At 39.6% G+C, this 21,001-nt stretch overlaps 1 protein-coding gene across 1 annotated transcript in view; it reads left to right on the forward strand.

Annotated features, from left to right (window-relative positions):
* LOC117315499 (neogenin-like) overlaps positions 1–21,001 on the forward strand; it is a 64,049-nt gene that overhangs the window by 1,335 nt on the left and 41,713 nt on the right. Inside the window, exons 2-5 of the mRNA XM_033869710.1 lie at positions 14,878–15,181; positions 16,499–16,681; positions 17,228–17,577; positions 18,628–18,772. Coding sequence (XP_033725601.1) covers positions 14,953–15,181; positions 16,499–16,681; positions 17,228–17,577; positions 18,628–18,772 — 907 coding nt within the window. The 5' untranslated portion in view covers positions 14,878–14,952. The remainder of the gene's footprint in view (positions 1–14,877; positions 15,182–16,498; positions 16,682–17,227; positions 17,578–18,627; positions 18,773–21,001) is intronic.

The raw sequence follows: 21,001 nt of genomic DNA on the forward strand, positions 1-21,001 counted from the left end.
GTGTGGTGGGATTGGATATGAATTTTGACATGGCCGATGGGAGGAATAGGATATGAGGTTTGGGGTGGGTGTCTTTGTAGGGAGTTTATAAGAGAGTTAAACTTGATAAAGTAGATGATTTAAACCCCAAACAAAACAAACAGAAACAAAATAGGATTACATACTACGAGTGTTTTAGTTTCGCACGTGATCCAAGATACAGACTGATATGGTCATGGCAACCAACTGATTAGCACACCTCCGATCTGGCATCAGGGTCAAAGGTCAACGAAGACATGATTATTAGTACTACCAATCTGGAATTAGGGCCAAAGGTCAAAACAGACACGATTATGGCTACCGATCAGACATTCGGGTCAACGTCATCACAGATTAAGGAGAGTCAGCTAATGTATTACATGTAAAACGAAATGAAATTCATTTCTGAAGCTAGCCTTAGATATTTTACAAAATTAATGCACGAACTCAAATAATATTATTATTTCTTTTTTTTATAAATATCATTATTTATTTTTTATAAATATTCTTATTTTTTTCATAGATATCATTATTTTTATAACTATCATATTTTTAAATATATATATTTTAATGTATAATATACTTGATATTCTGATTTCGTGATATCGATCAGGTCTTCCGTACACATAACTCATGAAATCTAAAGTAATAAAATTGTAATCATTGCCGTGATACTTGTACATAGTTTCATGTTGTTTCAAAATATAGATTTTCCTCAAAGAGAAAGGTATGGGCCCCTCTGTTTCTCCTGTATGTGTAGCTAGGTATCCTATCTACAAACATGTGTTTGGATGAAGGCCGTCTGGAAACTAAACCCTACAAATCCTGATATCATGATAACGATTTTATCTCGATAACGTTTTAAATAAAGAGGTTAGCACTTCTATGTAGTCTAAGGGTTTCCGAACACATGTAGATCTAGTCGTACCAATCGGAACCCTCGTAGTTTTCTTCCTACGTTCGCAGACGGAGGCGAGGTGTTCCGATTGTCGCAGACGAGGGCGAGGTGCTCCGATTGCTAGTCGTACATGGACTCGATTACCTGCCGTAGATATTTTTCGGCATAGCCGTCTAATTTTCTTTTGGCCCCGGATATGACGCGACAGGTGGTGTTACTGGTCAAGATGAAGAATGTGATTGGTCAATGTAGCGGTCAATGCAAAATGCAGATATGCAGTTAAAAACGAAACAAAAGTAAGATTGAATGCGAGCTAAATAAGTGGATGTATCTTTTCAAATGACACATTATTAAAAATTATATTCCTGATTCGAATGCATTCTTATTATCACCAAAAATGATTCAAACCGATCTAATTTTGTTATCCATGCTGAAACACATTAGTTCGTTAATTCATTTCACCAGCAGTATTACATTATAACCACAAGCATTAAAACTATGCCGTCAATCTTTTTTAAAGATATTTCTTGTTTTCTTCTATTTTCCGCCTGGCTTCGCTTCGCTTCAAAAACATGAGCGCAGCCTGGCGAAGAAAATTGATACTACGGCAGATAATCCAGTCTAAATCGTACGGTGACTGAGACAGGACTGTAAAGGAAGGTACGAAACACAATTTGGACAACGAGGTTATTTGTTGTCCACAACAATGACATTAAGGGGACAAGTGAGTGTAAACGGCTTCCGAACAGTTCAGAGGGGTCTCGAGCGTTAGTGAGATTAGCGGGGCAGATTGCAAATATAGGTTTGGTATATAGGGACCAAGAAGTGGAGGTATGCCAGTACAGAGAGGTTGAATTCAGCATGACGTACACAAACATTGGTATCGGCTTAGTCTAGAGATATTCTGAACACATACACAGTGTCCTTATAAGAAGGAATAAAACAGGGCAGTGTAGATGATTTCCGAGAATACGTAATCAAAGGGTGATTTTAGGAAACCTGAACAGGCTAGACGCAATCCGAACGTCAGGCCACAGAGAATTGGCGTACGCTAGAGACAGGTAGTTATTATGTCGATTTATACGTATGATCTCAAAGCAGACACAAAAAAAAAAAAAAAAAAACAGAATTGCAGAAATATATTTACATTTTGGTGGCAAAGCCACGATATAAACAAAGTAAAACGATTTGCAGTCTATGTGACCATAATTGACACCCAAAACGTGACATCAATCCATGCCGCGCATGAATGTATTCACGCACCGGAACTACAATGTACTTGTATCTAACGTAAATCGTTTTTTATGTTAATTAAAAAGTATCAAAAAGATATTTTATACAATATTGTTACACAAATAATAATAATAATAAAAAATTGAACAGACTGTGTTGTTTTTGTATTATTACTTTTTTGTTTGCCAATCTGCACGTGACAAATGCATTTTGAAAAAATAGGCTGTTCTATTTGTCGAACCCCATTGACGAAATCGCTGAATATTGGCATTTTTTATGCTAACTCAATTTTGATTTTCAAAAATAACAAAACGAATATGTCGAGAATGTAAATATAAGCATTAAACTGTCTTTTTTTTGGTGTCTATGGTCGATATAGATGCCAGAGCTTTGCAAACAAACATGTCATATTGACCATAGACACCAAAAAAGAAAGTTTCATCCATAAATGGAAAACAATTGCAATAAGAAATATTTTGAAATAATTTATCTCTTTACCCATAATTCAATTTGTAAATTTTACAAGTATGTATTTGATTATTTGAACGTCTAAAAACGGAAAACGCCAAACAAGTTTAGATTTTCGATTTTACATGCCAATTTAATCATGTCGTCCACTGTTGTTTTCTTTCGCAACTCAAATCCACAGTTATCGTATATATATCACCGTGTACGACTTGACTTTCGACCCCACTCGGCCGCTAATTAGACATTACCGGAAGTTTAAATGTCGGTTAACTCTGTTTGAAGATCAGAGCTCTTCTGACCTTGACCCCCGTGATAAAATAAACCAAACATGTTACTATAAATAGCATTTGCCACTCATAAAATCAAATTGATGAACACTTATTTAGGTTCTAAAAATTATGGAATGAAATCCCGAAGATCCTGATGAATCTATTATCAGAAATGACATTTTGATCTCAAACATTGTACGATTGCTGAAACATTTTAAAGACGACACGTGACTTCAGAATATTTATATAGTTTCTGTTTCTGAATACTTTCGGTTTATCGAACTCAATATACATGTACATCGATAGATATCCCCTATAGGAGCAATGTTTATTATTTCTGAATACTGTCGGTAATAAAACACAATATACATTGATAAATATATCCTATTGGAGCAATATTTATAGATTCTGAATACTGTCGGTATATCAAACCTGATATACATTGATGAATCTACGCTATCGACACCACCAATATAAACGTTTAGGCTTAACGGTAGCAAATTTTTTTGACACAATGTATATATATATATTTTGAAAAACATTTAGGAAACAAGCTATATCAACTAATATTCATCAGCCCGAATGGAAGCGCGCGAGGAGCCTTGCTGTGGGAGGAAACCGGAGTACCCGGGTGAATCCCCATTGAGATTAACTACTTCGTGTCTCGGGGGACAATACAAGTGATATTTCCCTCACACCCATACAATAACTGTATAATATTAACCTGCTGTTTCTGTTTTTAGAAACACCGAGTTAATATTCCGTTGATGAAGTCATAATAGATCTAGTTTCCTCCCCCAATATTACCTCTCGCTGGCCATCAAGAGAGATTAATATAAGTTTGTATAACTGTAAGATTTCAACAGACTTTATTTATGGTAACAGGTTAACAACAATTAAACAAGTCTACACTTAACATAGAAAGGGTCACACAGATCCCTGTTGTAGCCGTCCCCGCTCACCAAGACCCGGAGAGGCCACCAAACGCTCCAATTCGACATAGTTTATGACAGGGGGAATTAGCCTACCACACGTCCTGCTGGTTCATAACTTGGGTCGAAGAGCGCGAATCGCATCTCCCGCCACAGGAAAGTCCACACAAGGGGAAGCAACTCTGCCGAGATTCCCAACATAACCGTATTCGAAATCTTTGTAATGCAAAAGTATACATTTACTTTAATATATAATTTCCATTTCTTGATTTAGACTTTATGATGTAGAAGAACGAATCCAGTAAAGATAAGTCGGTACACGATAAAACATAACGAATACCAGTGTCTCCTCGACTTCATATAACAGACATTATTACACTGCATATGACTACCGTTTACTTCGAGAGAGATATTTTCTCGGCATCCGGCCTCGGTTAATATCACTTTCTCAGGTTGATAAATCCTCTTATTCACCCGAAAAACGTTGATAATTGTGTAATAACACAAGCATATAGATAACATACAGGTATTGGTAATTAGAGTGGGTGTACAGGAAAAATGTTGATAATTGTATCATAACACAAACATATAGATAACATCGGGTACAGGTGTACAGACGAAAAAAGGTTGATAATTGTATAATAACACAAACATATAGATAACATCGGGTACAGGTGACAGACGAAAAAGGGTTGATAATTGTATGACACAAACATGTAGATAACATAAAGGTATTGGTAACTAGAGTGGGTGTACAGGAACAAGTCACTCGCTCATATTGATATAGATTAATTAACGTCTCATGACTCCGAATCTGTGTCTGCAATACGAGAAAGTTGAACAAAACCTGACGACTCTTCATCACAAAGGACACAGGTATATTATCGATACAGGTAGATTATTGATACAGGTATAGATTATTGATACAGGTAGATTATCGATACAGGTAGATTATTGATACAGGTAGATTATTGATACAGGTATAGATTATCGATACAGGTATAGATTATTGATACAGGTATAGATTATTGATACAGGTATAGATTATTGATACAGGTAGATTATTGATACAGGTATAGATTATTGATACAGGTATAGATTATTGATACAGGTATAGATTATTGATACAGGTAGATTATCGATACAGGTAGATTATTGATACAGATAGATTATTGATACAGGTAGATTATTGATACAGGTATAGATTATTGATACAGGTAGATTATTGATACAGGTATAGATTATTGATACAGGTAGATTATTGATACAGGTAGATTATTGATACAGGTAGATTATCGATACAGGTAAAGATTATCGATACAGGTAGATTATTTATACAGGTATAGATTATTGATACAGGTAGATTATCGATACAGGTATAGATTATCGATACAGGTAGATTATCGATACAGGTATAAATTATTGATACAGGTATAGATTATTGATGAAGGTAGATTATTGATACAGGTAGATTATTGATACAAGTATAGATTATTGATACAGGTAGATTATTGATACAGGTAGATTATTGATACAGGTAGATTATCGATACAGGTAGATTATCGATACAGGTATAGATTATTGATACAGGTATAGATTATTGATACAGGTAGATTATCGATACAGGTAGATTATTGATACAGGTAGATTATTGATGCAGGTATAGATTATCGATACAGGTATAGATTATTGATACTGGTAGATTATTGATACAGGTATAGATTATTGATACAGGTAGATTATTGATACAGGTAGATTATCGATACAGGTAGATTTTTGATACAGATAGATTATTGATACAGGTAGATTATTGATACAGGTAGATTATCGATACAGGTAAATTATCGATACAGGGATATTATCGATACAGGTAGATTATTGATACTGGTATATTATCGATACAGGTAGATAAAGGTAGATTATTGATACAGGTATATTATCGTTACAGATAGATTATTGATTCAGGTATAGATTATTGATACAGGTAGATTATCGATACAGGTAGATTATCGATACATGTATAGATTATTGATACAGGTAGATTATTGATACAGGTATAGATTATCGATACAGGTAGATTATTGATACAGGTAGATTATCGATACAGGTAGATTATTGATACAGGTAGATTATTGATACAGGTATAGAATATTGATACAGGTAGATTATTGATACAGGTAGATTATTGATACAGGTATAGATTATTGATAAAGGTAGATTATTGATACAGGTAGATTATTGATACAGGTATAGAGTATTGATACAGGAATAGATTATTGATACAGGTATAGATTATTGATACAGGTAGATTATTGATACAGGTAGATTATTGATACAGGTATAGATTATTGATACAGGTAGATTATTGATACAGGTAGATTATTGATACAGGTAGATTATTGATACAGGTAGATTATCGATACAGGTAGATTATTGATACAGGTAGATTATTGATACAGGCAGATTATCGATACATGTAGATTATTGATACAGGTATATTATCGATACATGTAGATTATCGATACAGGTAGATCATCGATACAGGTAGATTATCGATACAGGTAGATTATCGATACTGGTAGATTATTTATACAGGTATAGATTATCGATACAGGTAGATTATCGATACAGGTATAGATTATCGATACAGGTAGATTATCGATACAGGTATAAATTGTTGATGAAGGTAGATTATTGATACAGGTAGATTATTGATACAAGTATAGATTATTGATACAGGTAGATTATTGATACAGGTAGATTATTGATACAGGTATAGATTATCGATACAGGTAGATTATCGATACAGGTAGATTATCGATACAGGTATAGATTATTGATACAGGTATAGATTATTGATACAGGTATAGATTATTGATACAGGTATAGATTATTGATACAGGTAGATTATCGATACAGGTAGATTATTGATACAGGTATAGATTATTGATACAGGTAGATTATTGATACAGGTATAGATTATTGATACAGGTAGATTATTGATACAGGTATAGATTATTGATACAGGTAGATTATTGATACAGGTAGATTATTGATGCAGGTATAGATTATCGATACAGGTAGATTATTGATACAGGTAGATTATTGATACAGGTATAGATTATTGATACAGGTAGATTATTGATACAGGTAGATTATTGATACAGGTATAGATTATTGATACAGGTATAGATTATTGATACAGGTAGATTATTGATACAGGTAGATTATTGATAAAGATAGATTTTTAATATCCGAAAACAGAAAACCCTAATATAGATACAGTATGTACAGGTTTTACTGTATGATATTAATTTGACTGACACGCTGACGTCATTTCTCAGTTCAGCGGTGACTGACTGGTGCCCTAACACAGGAACTGGTCAGTTACCGACCCTGATGTCCGTACATATATATATAACTGTACCGTATAAACAAGATAACATGTTTAGACAATTGATTATAATAACCAAAGAAAGTGTACTGTGTGAGCGATGCACTTCCGGTGTGTATATCGCGAAACCAGGTAGACATCTAATTAATTCCTAACAGTATAATCAAAAACCGAAATAGAAAAACACATACTGTAAAAGTGGATAATTTCGCGTGTGGAAATTTTCGCTTAGCCAGCTTCCAAAGTGTTCGCGGTGTGGATATTTTCGCGCCGTCAAGATATTTTTGCGCTAACTTGTATCTTTTATATTTAGTATTTTTATGTGTTAATATATTCGCGTGTAGAAATTTTCGCGGAGATTTACTGATAGCGAAATAAGCGAAAATTTCCACACCGCGAATATTTCCACTTTTACAGTAACAAAATATGTTGGATTTAAAACATCAATACTATTTTATCAATCGCTAAAAGATTTTTACATTGATCCCAGGTCGAGAAAAGGTCAACTGCATTCCAATTCGGAGAATGCTGCTCCGATTTTCAAGATATTTCAGATAATGGAGGACGATCGTCTAAAAAGAATAACAAAACCTATAACTTAATGTAGTACAGTCAACCGTGGCTATCCGCTGATGGAGAATGGTTCCCTGTCTCCAGAATATCAAAATTATAATAAAAAATTGACTTTGATGATTTGGTATCTTCGTCTCAATAACCAAGAGGCCAAGGGACTTTGGGTGAGGGGCTAGGCAGTCTGATTCCTATTTCAAACAAGATAATCTAGTATTAGAATATAGTGGAGCAGTTCTAACAAAACTACTGGGGCTGGTGACCAGTTTACCGACGATGTTAAAACTACTGGGGCTGGTGACCAGTTTACCGACAATGTTAAAACTACTGGTGACCAGTTTACCGAAAATGTTAAACCTACTGGGGCTGGTGACCAGTTTACCGACAATGTTAAACCTACTGGGGCTGGTGACCAGTTTACCGACGATGTTAAACCTACTGGGGCTGGTGACCAGTTTACCGACAATGTTAAACCTACTGGGGCTGGTGACCAGTTTACCGACAATGTTAAACCTACTGGGCTGGTGACCAGTCTACCGACAATGTTAAAACTACTGGGGCTGGTGACCAGTTTACCGACAATGTTAAACCTACTGGGGCTGGTGACCAGTTTACCGACGATGTTAAAACTACTGGGGCTGGTGACCAGTTTACCGACAATGTTAAACCTACTGGTGACCAGTCTACCGACAATGTAAAACCTACTGGGGCTGGTGACCAGTTTACCGACAATGTTAAAACTACTGGGGCTGGTGACCAGTTTACCGACAATGTTAAACCTACTGGGGCTGGTGACCAGTTTACCGACAATGTTAAAACTACTGGGGCTGGTGACCAGTTTACCGACAATGTTAAACCTACTGGGGCTGGTGACCAGTTTACCGACAATGTTAAAACTACTGGGGCTGGTGACCAGTTTACCGACAATGTTAAACCTACTGGTGACCAGTCTACCGACAATGTAAAACCTACTGGGGCTGGTGACCAGTTTACCGACAATGTTAAAACTACTGGGGCTGGTGACCAGTTTACCGACAATGTTAAACCTACTGGTGACCAGTCTACCGACAATGTAAAACCTACTGGGGCTGGTGACCAGTTTACCGACAATGTTAAAACTACTGGGGCTGGTGACCAGTTTACCGACAATGTTAAACCTACTGGGGCTGGTGACCAGTTTACCGACAATGTTAAAACTACTGGGGCTGGTGACCAGTTTACCGACAATGTTAAACCTACTGGGGCTGGTGACCAGTTTACCGACAATGTTAAAACTACTGGGGCTGGTGACCAGTTTACCGACAATGTTAAACCTACTGGGGCTGGTGACCAGTTTACCGACAATGTTAAACCTACTGGGGCTGGTGACCAGTTTACCGACAATGTTAAACCTACTGGTGACCAGTTTACCGACAATGTTAAAACTACTGGGGCTGGTGACCAGTTTACCGACAATGTTAAACCTACTGGGGCTGGTGACCAGTTTACCGACAATGTTAAACCTACTGGGGCTGGTGACCAGTTTACCGACAATGTTAAACCTACTGGGGCTGGTGACCAGTTTACCGACAATGTTAAAACTACTGGGGCTGGTGACCAGTTTACCGACAATGTTAAACCTACTGGGGCTGGTGACCAGTTTACCGACAATGTTAAAACTACTGGGGCTGGTGACCAGTTTACCGACAATGTTAAACCTACTGGTGACCAGTTTACCGACAATGTTAAAACTACTGGGGCTGGTGACCAGTTTACCGACAATGTTAAAACTACTGGGGCTGGTGACCAGTTTACCGACAATGTTAAACCTACTGGTGACCAGTTTACCGACAATGTTAAAACTACTGGGGCTGGTGACCAGTTTACCGACAATGTTAAAACTACTGGGGCTGGTGACCAGTTTACCGACAATGTTAAACCTACTGGTGACCAGTTTACCGACAATGTTAAAACTACTGGGGCTGGTGACCAGTTTACCGACAATGTTAAAACTACTGGGGCTGGTGACCAGTTTACCGACAATGTTAAACCTACTGGTGACCAGTTTACCGACAATGTTAAAACTACTGGGGCTGGTGACCAGTTTACCGACGATGTTAAACCTACTGGGGCTGGTGACCAGTTTACCGACAATGTTAAACCTACTGGGGCTGGTGACCAGTCTACCGACAATGTTAAAACTACTGGGGCTGGTGACCAGTTTACCGACAATGTTAAACCTACTGGGGCTGGTGACCAGTCTACCGACAATGTTAAACCTACTGGTGACCAGTTTACCGACAATGTTAAAACTACTGGTGACCAGTTTACCGACAATGTTAAAACTACTGGGGCTGGTGACCAGTTTACCGACAATGTTAAACCTACTGGTGACCAGTTTACCGACAATGTTAAACCTACTGGGGCTGGTGACCAGTTTACCGACAATGTTAAAACTACTGGGGCTGGTGACCAGTTTACCGACAATGTTAAAACTACTGGGGCTGGTGACCAGTTTACCGACAATGTTAAACCTACTGGGGCTGGTGACCAGTTTACCGACAATGTTAAAACTACTGGGGCTGGTGACCAGTTTACCGACAATGTTAAAACTACTGGTGACCAGTTTACCGACAATGTTAAACCTACTGGTGACCAGTTTACCGACAATGTTAAACCTACTGGGGCTGGTGACCAGTTTACCGACAATGTTAAAACTACTGGGGCTGGTGACCAGTTTACCGACAATGTTAAAACTACTGGGGCTGGTGACCAGTTTACCGACAATGTTAAAACTACTGGGGCTGGTGACCAGTTTACCGACAATGTTAAAACTACTGGGGCTGGTGACCAGTCTACCGACAATGTTAAAACTACTGGGGCTGGTGACCAGTTTACCGACAATGTTAAACCTACTGGGGCTGGTGACCAGTTTACCGACAATGTTAAAACTACTGGGGCTGGTGACCAGTTTACCGACAATGTTAAAACTACTGGGGCTGGTGACCAGTTTACCGACAATGTTAAAACTACTGGGGCTGGTGACCAGTTTACCGACAATGTTAAACCTACTGGGGCTGGTGACCAGTTTACCGACAATGTTAAAACTACTGGGGCTGGTGACCAGTTTACCGACAATGTTAAACCTACTGGGGCTGGTGACCAGTTTACCGACAATGTTAAAACTACTGGGGCTGGTGACCAGTTTACCGACAATGTTAAACCTACTGGGGCTGGTGACCAGTTTACCGACAATGTTAAACCAACTGGGGCTGGTGACCAGTTTACCGACAATGTTAAACCTACTGGGGCTGGTGACCAGTTTACCGACAATGTTAAACCTACTGGGGCTGGTGACCAGTTTACCGACAATGTTAAAACTACTGGGGCTGGTGACCAGTTTACCGACAATGTTAAAACTACTGGGGCTGGTGACCAGTTTACCGACAATGTTAAAACTACTAGGGCTGGTGACCAGTTTACCGACAATGTTAAAACTACTGGGGCTGGTGACCATGCAGTCTACCGACAATGTTAAAACTACTGGGGCTGGTGACCAGTTTACCGACAATGTTAAACCTACTGGGCTGGTGACCAGTTTATCGACAATGTTAAACCTACTGGGCTGGTGACCAGTTTACCGACAATGTTAAAACTACTGGGGCTGGTGACCAGTTTACCGACAATGTTAAACCTACTGGGGCTGGTGTCCAGTTTACCGACAATGTTAAAACTACTGGGGCTGGTGTCCAGTTTACCGACAATGTTAAAACTACTGGGGCTGGTGACCAGTTTACCGACAATGTTAAAACTACTGGGGCTGGTGACCAGTTTACCGACAATGTTAAACCTACTGGTGACCAGTTTACCGACAATGTTAAAACTACTGGGGCTGGTGACCAGTTTACCGACAATGTTAAAACTACTGGGGCTGGTGACCAGTTTACCGACAATGTTAAACCTACTGGGGCTGGTGACCAGTTTACCGACAATGTTAAAACTACTGGGGCTGGTGACCAGTTTACCGACAATGTTAAAACTACTGGGGCTGGTGACCAGTTTACCGACAATGTTAAACCTACTGGTGACCAGTTTACCGACAATGTTAAAACTACTGGGGCTGGTGACCAGTTTACCGACAATGTTAAAACTACTGGGGCTGGTGACCAGTTTACCGACAATGTTAAACCTACTGGGGCTGGTGACCAGTTTACCGACAATGTTAAAACTACTGGGGCTGGTGACCAGTTTACCGACAATGTTAAAAACTACTGGGGCTGGTGACCAGTTTACCGACAATGTTAAACCTACTGGGGCTGGTGACCAGTTTACCGACAATGTTAAAACTACTGGGGCTGGTGACCAGTTTACCGACAATGTTAAACCTACTGGGGCTGGTGACCAGTTTACCGACAATGTTAAAACTACTGGGGCTGGTGACCAGTTTACCGACAATGTTAAACCTACTGGGCTGGTGACCAGTTTATCGACAATGTTAAACCTACTGGGCTGGTGACCAGTTTACCGACAATGTTAAAACTACTGGGGCTGGTGACCAGTTTACCGACAATGTTAAACCTACTGGGGCTGGTGTCCAGTTTACCGACAATGTTAAAACTACTGGGGCTGGTGTCCAGTTTACCGACAATGTTAAAACTACTGGGGCTGGTGACCAGTTTACCGACAATGTTAAAACTACTGGGGCTGGTGACCAGTTTACCGACAATGTTAAACCTACTGGTGACCAGTTTACCGACAATGTTAAAACTACTGGGGCTGGTGACCAGTTTACCGACAATGTTAAAACTACTGGGGCTGGTGACCAGTTTACCGACAATGTTAAACCTACTGGGGCTGGTGACCAGTTTACCGACAATGTTAAAACTACTGGGGCTGGTGACCAGTTTACCGACAATGTTAAAACTACTGGGGCTGGTGACCAGTTTACCGACAATGTTAAACCTACTGGTGACCAGTTTACCGACAATGTTAAAACTACTGGGGCTGGTGACCAGTTTACCGACAATGTTAAAACTACTGGGGCTGGTGACCAGTTTACCGACAATGTTAAACCTACTGGGGCTGGTGACCAGTTTACCGACAATGTTAAAACTACTGGGGCTGGTGACCAGTTTACCGACAATGTTAAACCTACTGGTGACCAGTTTACCGACAATGTTAAAACTACTGGGGCTGGTGACCAGTTTACCGACAATGTTAAAACTACTGGGGCTGGTGACCAGTTTACCGACAATGTTAAACCTACTGGGGCTGGTGACCAGTTTACCGACAATGTTAAAACTACTGGGGCTGGTGACCAGTTTACCGACAATGTTAAAACTACTGGGGCTGGTGACCAGTTAACCGACAATGTTAAAACTACTGGTGACCAGTTTACCGACAATGTTAAAACTACTGGGGCTGGTGACCAGTTTACCGACAATGTTAAAACTACTGGGGCTGGTGACCAGTTTACCGACAATGTTAAAACTACTGGGGCTGGTGACCAGTTAACCGACAATGTTAAAACTTTAGTCTTGTGATTTTGTGCCAAACCCCTGTGAGGGCCGCGGTGGCCGAGTGGTTAAGGTGTCCCGACACTTTATCACTAGCCCTCTACCCCGCGGTGGCCGAGTGGTTAAGGTGTCCCGACACTTTATCACTAGCCCTCCACCCCGCGGTGGCCGAGTGGTTAAGGTGTCCCGACACTTTAACACTAGCCCTCTACCCCGCGGTGGCCGAGTGGTTAAGGTGTCCCGACACTTTAACACTAGCCCTCCACCTCTGGGTTGCGAGTTCGAAACCTACGTGGGGCAGTTGCCAGGTACTGACCGAAGGCCGGTGGTTTTTCTCCGGGTTCTCCAGCTTTCCTCCACCTCCAAACCTGGCACGTCCTTAAATGACCCTGGCTGTTAATAGGACGTTAAACCAAAACTGACAAACAAACAAACCAAACCCCTGTGGACAGAATGTGGGAAACTCGAAGGAAACCTGAAAGGCTGGTGACCAGTTAACCGACAATGTTAAAACTACTGGTGACCAGTTTACCGACAATGTTAAAACTACTGGGGCTGGTGACCAGTTTACCGACAATGTTAAAACTACTGGGGCTGGTGACCAGTTTACCGACAATGTTAAAACTACTGGGGCTGGTGACCAGTTAACCGACAATGTTAAAATTTTATTCTTGTGATTTTGTGCCAAACCCCTGTGAGGGCCGCGGTGGCCGAGTGGTTAAGGTGTCCCGACACTTTATCACTAGCCCTCTACCCCGCGGTGGCCGAGTGGTTAAGGTGTCCCGACACTTTATCACTAGCCCTCCACCCCGCGGTGGCCGAGTGGTTAAGGTGTCCCGACACTTTAACACTAGCCCTCTACCCCGCGGTGGCCGAGTGGTAAAGGTGTACCGACACTTTATCACTAGCCCTCCACCACTGGGTTGCGAGTTCGAAACCTACGTGGCGCAGTTGCCAGGTACTGACCGTAGGCCGGTGGTTTTTCTTCGGGTACTCCGGCTTTCCTCCATTCACCTCCAAACCTGGCACGTCCTTAAATGACCCTGGCTGTTAATAGGACGTTAAACAAAAAAACAAACAAACAAACAAACCAAACCCCTGTGGACAGAATGTGGGAAACTCGAAGGAAACCTGAAAGCCAGAAAAGAGGATCGGAATACAAGACAATGATTGATTTATCTGATATCTGTGCCGGATGATTAATCAAAAAGACATTTATATAGACGATGGTATAAAGTTATCGGTCAGTCAGTAATATTACAACACAAACCATCCCGATGTGCATATGTTTTCGTATATAAATTGAGTTAATCATGTATATTTGTTTACAATCCAACACAAACGGGATATAACCAGTTTAGTATATGCGCGTTTAATTTCATTCAAACGTGAAAGCCCAACTCCATATCAATTAATCTCCTTTGTGAGGAATATACGTGATCTGGGGGTTGGACCCTGGCGGTCATATTTCATTCTGGGCTATATAACATGTCAAGCCCCTGTGCCATACCTATTCGACTTGTTCTGTTCTAGTGTACTGATTTCATAATTAGATTGATATTTATTTGTTTATTTATTTATTTTTGTTTTGTTTTTGTAGATGTCAATGCTTTCAAGGCGCCGTCTAATTTACAAGCAAATGTACTCTCGTCACACGAGATCTTGATTACTTGGGATGAACACAAGCGTCAGAGAGACAAAAACGATACATTCTACACTTTACGGTACCGGCCGCGGAATGGCGGGACAAACTCCGTACGACTACGCACGCGTAGTAAAACCGGAATACCTACTCATCGACGCCGATCCTAACACTACATACGCCTTCTCCGTGAAGTTTTCTAAAGGAAAGAAGCGGAGTCGGTGGTCGTTTACAGTGAAAAACACTACCTCATCTTCCGATGGTAAGTTATAGATTTAACATATTTAATAGTCTCTAAAGAAAAATCCAATATATTTCACGAGCGTTGATTTATTTATTTTTCTTGCACGATAATCTATAAAAAAAAATCATGTGAGTATGTAGCAAATATTAGAAATGATTTATTAAGAATATATCAAATTTTAGTCTTCGATGTAGAGGGCATAGAAAATACATCCCTATTCAGACTTTTGATCAAGCATTGTTCTACTGTATCAAAAATGCAATTTGGTAGGCTGTGTGTTGTCTCCTTGTGATAGCACACAACTGACTTTATAGTGCTGCCTCGCAGAAGAATCACGATTCGGAGAGAAGTGATTATCATTATTATTTTTTAAGAACAATTGTTTTAATCAGACAACATTTACAAATATATTACAAATATACATCCTCTCGCAGGAGGTCTTTCACACGTCATTCATTTTTCTATTCCACATTCATTCTACATACATACAAAATGTATATTCTTAAATGGGACCGCGGTAGCCGAGTGGTTAAGGTGTCACGACACTTTATCACTAACCCCCACCTCTGGGTCGCGAGTTCGAAACCCACATGGAGCAGTTGCCTGGTACTGACCATAGGCCGGGGTTTTTTTCTCCGGGCACTCTGGCTTTCCTCCACCTCAAAAACTTGGCACGTCATTAAAAATAATAAATGACCCTGGCTGTTAATACAATCTAATTAAAATCTAGATGATCATTCTCACTACGTTACATGAACATCTAACAACATCCCATAAGGGGTCACGTTCTGATGACCTCTGAGATGTGTGTATTTCACTTTCAGGGCGAATTGGCATTTTATCGATGTCATTGAAGCAAAACATTTCGTCACAGTATATAGCTATATATGCTTTATGGGACGAAATGACTTGAAACAAATTGATAGATTATACAAGCTATGCACTCTAGTCATGCTAATTCGGACATTTAAAATTCACTTCCAAGATTCTGGAAGTAGTCATTTGATTGGCTAATCCGGAAGGTCACCCTGACGTGACCCCTTATTGGATGTTGTTAGATGTTCATGTAACGTAGTGCTAATGACTATCTAGATTTTAATTAGATTGGCTGTTAATAGGAATTTAAATATGGTATAGGGTTACAGCAGATCCCCTGTTTATGTCATTACGGCAATGTGGTCAAATGTAAAGGCCACTTAATAACTGCCCGTTAGGTAAAATAATTTCAAATATTGAAATAACATTTTCTACTCCCCGAGTACTTTATCAATGATTTTGAGCCTTGGTGATATTGGCAGATGTGTAACGATTGAGAAGATATCGTTTAAATTTCAGACAAATTGGTCTCGAGGCATGATGCTGCGTCTCCGGGGAGCTGGGGTGATTGGAGCTCCTGGACACAATGTTCCGTTAAATGTGGGGAGGGGACAATTCAGAGGACGAGGACCTGGATTTACCGGAACGGCACGATTTTCAACATCTCCTCCTCAACAGATGTATGTTTCTCCGACTGTCCATGTGAGTTGTCTCCACTGATTGCCGATACAAGATAACATAAAATATTAACATTTTAAGAACAGAGCGAGGAGGAGGCACCGACCGTTCGGAAACTTATATCGGTGTGTCCCACAAAATTAATGTTGTATTTTCACGGGAATCCTCGGATTTACTCATACATTCTATATATTTTATATTTCTTTTACAGATAGATTATCATCCAAGAACAGTCCGCTTACTCTCTGTATCCTGTGTACTACCGTGTTGTCTTTTTCTACTGAAATACAAATTTGTTAACGTCGTTCTTATAAGCAATCCGACACTAACATTTCCTATAGACTAGAGATAACCCGATTGAGCTCACAAGTAGTTTATCCTACTTCTGAAATCGTCATTTATTGTTAAATTGTTATTGTTTAATTCAAAATGTCAAAAGATAATTCTCTGTTAGAATAAGATGTCATGGTTTGTTATATATAATATATATTAACAATAAATGACGTTGATTAATTGTGACGTCATCATTAAATATAACGTCAAAAAAGGCTATTAAATTGTTTGTTACAGTGACCCGAGAGGAGAATCAAGTGTCTAAACCAAGGGCACTGGAAGTTAAATCGCTGACGTCATCAATAGTCAAGGTTAAATGGCGGCGCCCCAAAATGAAGAAGTCTGACATAAGTGCTTATCGTGTGTTCTGGACGAACGGACGTCCAAGTCAAGAACGGACGGTCAACATTACTAAAAGGTTTTACATTATAGACAACCTTCGTCCTAATTCTACATACGCTGTTAGTGTACGGACGATCAGCACGGACGGCGAAATGTCAGAACATTCTAGTGTCAACTTCACGACTGAATCCGAGGTTGTGAACCAATCCCCGAGTAACGTCACAGCCAGGGCTATCGGGACCACGGTAAGTATGTCTCAATACTTAAAACACTACACAAATTCTCAACCCGACAGTCCGTATACAAGTGTCCTGTACTGTAATAACATAACATAACATATACAAATTACTATCATCAAGAGTTACCGCACTTGCTGTTACTTCTTTAGTAATCTTTGCTATAATCCAGTCTGGGTTCGCCATTTATAGAATTGGGTTGTAGTGCGAAATTCTCTATATGGTGTCAGAAGTAGGCCGAAGAATTGTAAGAAAAAAACACGCACGATTTTTCATTACCCTTCAATATAAACTGAGAAATATCAAATAAATCAAATGAATCATAGAGATGTTTCGTCTTTCTCGGTGATACTGAGGGTACAAAGTATTAGATACCTTGGCGATGAAGGGAACTATGAATTTACGTATACTAACAGTGTGGTTGGCAATGTGTGTTTCTGTGCTTAACGATACATTAAGAATTAAACGATTTTTTTTTTCAATTTCAGATATATTTTTTCTTTCATATGTAGGCCCTACTTTTTTATGAATTTAAGTTCTTTTCTGAAAATTTGGTTTCGAATTCTATTATTGGTATAAATGTTGTCCTGCTCTATGTTGGAATTGAATTTGTCTGAGTTTTATTTTCTTTCCGCTGTAGAGATAATATCTTTTTATTCTTTCTGAAGACATTTCCCCCTTAGTTCCTAATATATCCCTTAACACCGTTTTACGTTTGGACTAATTGCTTTCGCCACTGATGACTGTGGATTCTGTCATCAGGCCGTAGCACACCAAAGTAATTAGAATAGCACTTGCTGCTCTCGACCTGACGCTTAGTTTTCAACAGTCTTTAAAATTATCTCACAAGAAACATAGGTATCCAAATCAAATGTCAGGTATATGGTCCGGGAGAGTTGTCATGGCAATGTGCTGGTGTTTCTACATTTCAATGAAATGAGCATATCATTTGAATAAACTTATTTAATATGATTTATTAAGAATAATGAGTAAAATATCCCTAAGTTGAATTCATTTAAAGTAAGAAAATTATAACAAACCAAACTATCTATAATATAGAAAATCCTGGTGAAATGGCAGCCACCATTGGAGAGCCTGGGTCACGTGACCGGATATAAGCTCCAGTACAGACGCAAGGGGCTCCGGAGGGGGGACATGTGCTCCGTGTTTACAGATGGAGGCAAGCTAAGATACGTTATCACAGGTGAGAAATCAGACACGTTGTAACAAGTGAGAAATCAGACAAGTCGTTACAGTGTCGAAATCAGACACGTCGTTACAGGTGAGAAATCAGACACGTCGTTACAGTTTCGAAATCAAACACGTCGTTACAGGTGAGAAATCAGACACGTCGTTACAGTGTCGAAATCAGTCACGTCGTTACAGGTGAGAAATCAGACACGTCGTTACAGTGTCGAAATCAGACACGTCGTTACAGTGTCGAAATCAGTCACGTCGTCACAGGTGAGAAATCAGACACGTCGTCACAGTTTCGAAATCAGACACGTCGTTACAGGTGAGAAATCAGACACGTCGTTACAGGTGATAAATCAAACACTTCGTCACAGGTGAGAAATCAGACACGTCGTTACAGGTGAGAAATCAGTCACGTCGTTACAGGTGAGAAATCAGACACGTCGTTACAGTTTCGAAATCAGACACGTCGTCACAGTTTCGAAATCAGATACGTCGTTACAGGTGAGAAATCAGACACGTCGTTACAGTTTCGAAATCAGACACGTCGTTACAGGTGAGAAATCAGACACGTCGTTACAGGTGAAAAATCAGACACGTCGTTACAGGTGAGAAATCAGACACGTCATTACAGGTGAAAAATAAGATACGTCGTTACAGATGAAAATCAGACACGTCGTTACAGGTGAGAAATCAGATACGTCGTTACAGGTGAGAAATCAGACACGTCGTTACAGGTGAGAAATCGGACACGTCGTTACAGTTTCGAAATCAGACACGTCGTTACAGGTGAGAAATCAGACACGTCGTTACAGGTGAGAAATTAGAAACGTCGTTACAGGTTAGAAATCAGACACGTCGTTACAGGTGAGAAATCAGACACGTCGTTACAGGTGAGAAATCAGACACGTCGTTACAGGTGAGAAATCAGACACGTCGTCATAGTTTCGAAATCAGACACGTCGTCACAGTTTCGAAATCAGATACGTCGTAACAGGTGAGAAATCAGACACGTCGTTACAGGTTAAAAATAAGATACGTCGTTACAGGTGAAAATCAGACACGTCGTTACAGATGAGAAATCAGACACGTCGTTACAGGTGAGAAATCGGACACGTCATGGGTTACAGGTAAGAAATCAGACACGTCGTTACAGGTGAGAAATAAGAAACGTCGTTACAGGTGAGAAATCAGACACGTCGTTACAGGTGAGAAATCAGACACGTCGTTACAGGTGAGAAATCAGACACGTCGTCACAGGTGAGAAATCACACACGTCGTCACATGTTAATGTTTACCCGTTTTCTTTGTGTCTTAAACCCTAACAAGGGTCACTTGCGTGTAATATGTTCCTTTGCATCGATTTACCACAAATGACCATGATTCAGTTGCTTTATTTTCTGTCTTCCTAAAACCAAATCTTTCCCTAGCTACAGGTGCTCATATCTTCTGTCAATACACTCAATATATATTAAAGGATTGTATACAATGTATAATAGTTTGGGCGTATTGACAAAAAGGCGAGCAACTTTGATCTATAAGTGTACCTATCTTTACGAAGTTAAAATTCATCTAATAAAACAATGAGTATTGTCTTTTTTTTTTATATTTCCGCCACAAATGAAGAGTTACAGAAATAAAGAACATAAGACAACTTAAAATGAACAATATAGAAAGAAAAGAGCACACAGTCACTAGCCCTCACAGTACCAAGCTACACGCTTCACATCTACAAGGACATACACATGTATACACGCGCACTGAGTCTTGTGATATGAAATCACAAAAATAAATAGATAAATAAATCAAAATAAAAAATCTGTAATCTTGATTATTTTTCGTTTGTCAACACATAAAAGTGCTGCTAATTTACAACGGTTTATTTTCTGTCACTATCTCACAATCTCTGCTCAATCTTCAATCTCTTTTGTGTCTTCTCTCATCACCAAACACGTGCAGAAGCGGAGGGAGAATATGGCTGCTGTAGCTCATTGCATGTCGGAAGAGTCGACTAATTGTGGGGCTTCCCTGATGGGCCGAGGGTGGTATCTCTTTGTTTACTGTTTAGGGGACTATTTCAGAACCCAAGAATAAGGCCTGATGTATCCTTCTGCGTGTTGATCATAGAAGGCGACTAAAAGCGGGCCTCCCTGAAGAACCGGTTTTTTTTTCTTTCGTGCCTTCTACATTAGGGTAAATTGAATAAAACGAAATTATTTTCTATCCCCATTGCAACACG

This window comes from Pecten maximus, chromosome 17 (genome assembly GCF_902652985.1).
Source record: "Pecten maximus chromosome 17, xPecMax1.1, whole genome shotgun sequence".
Lineage (NCBI taxonomy): Eukaryota > Metazoa > Mollusca > Bivalvia > Pectinida > Pectinidae > Pecten > Pecten maximus.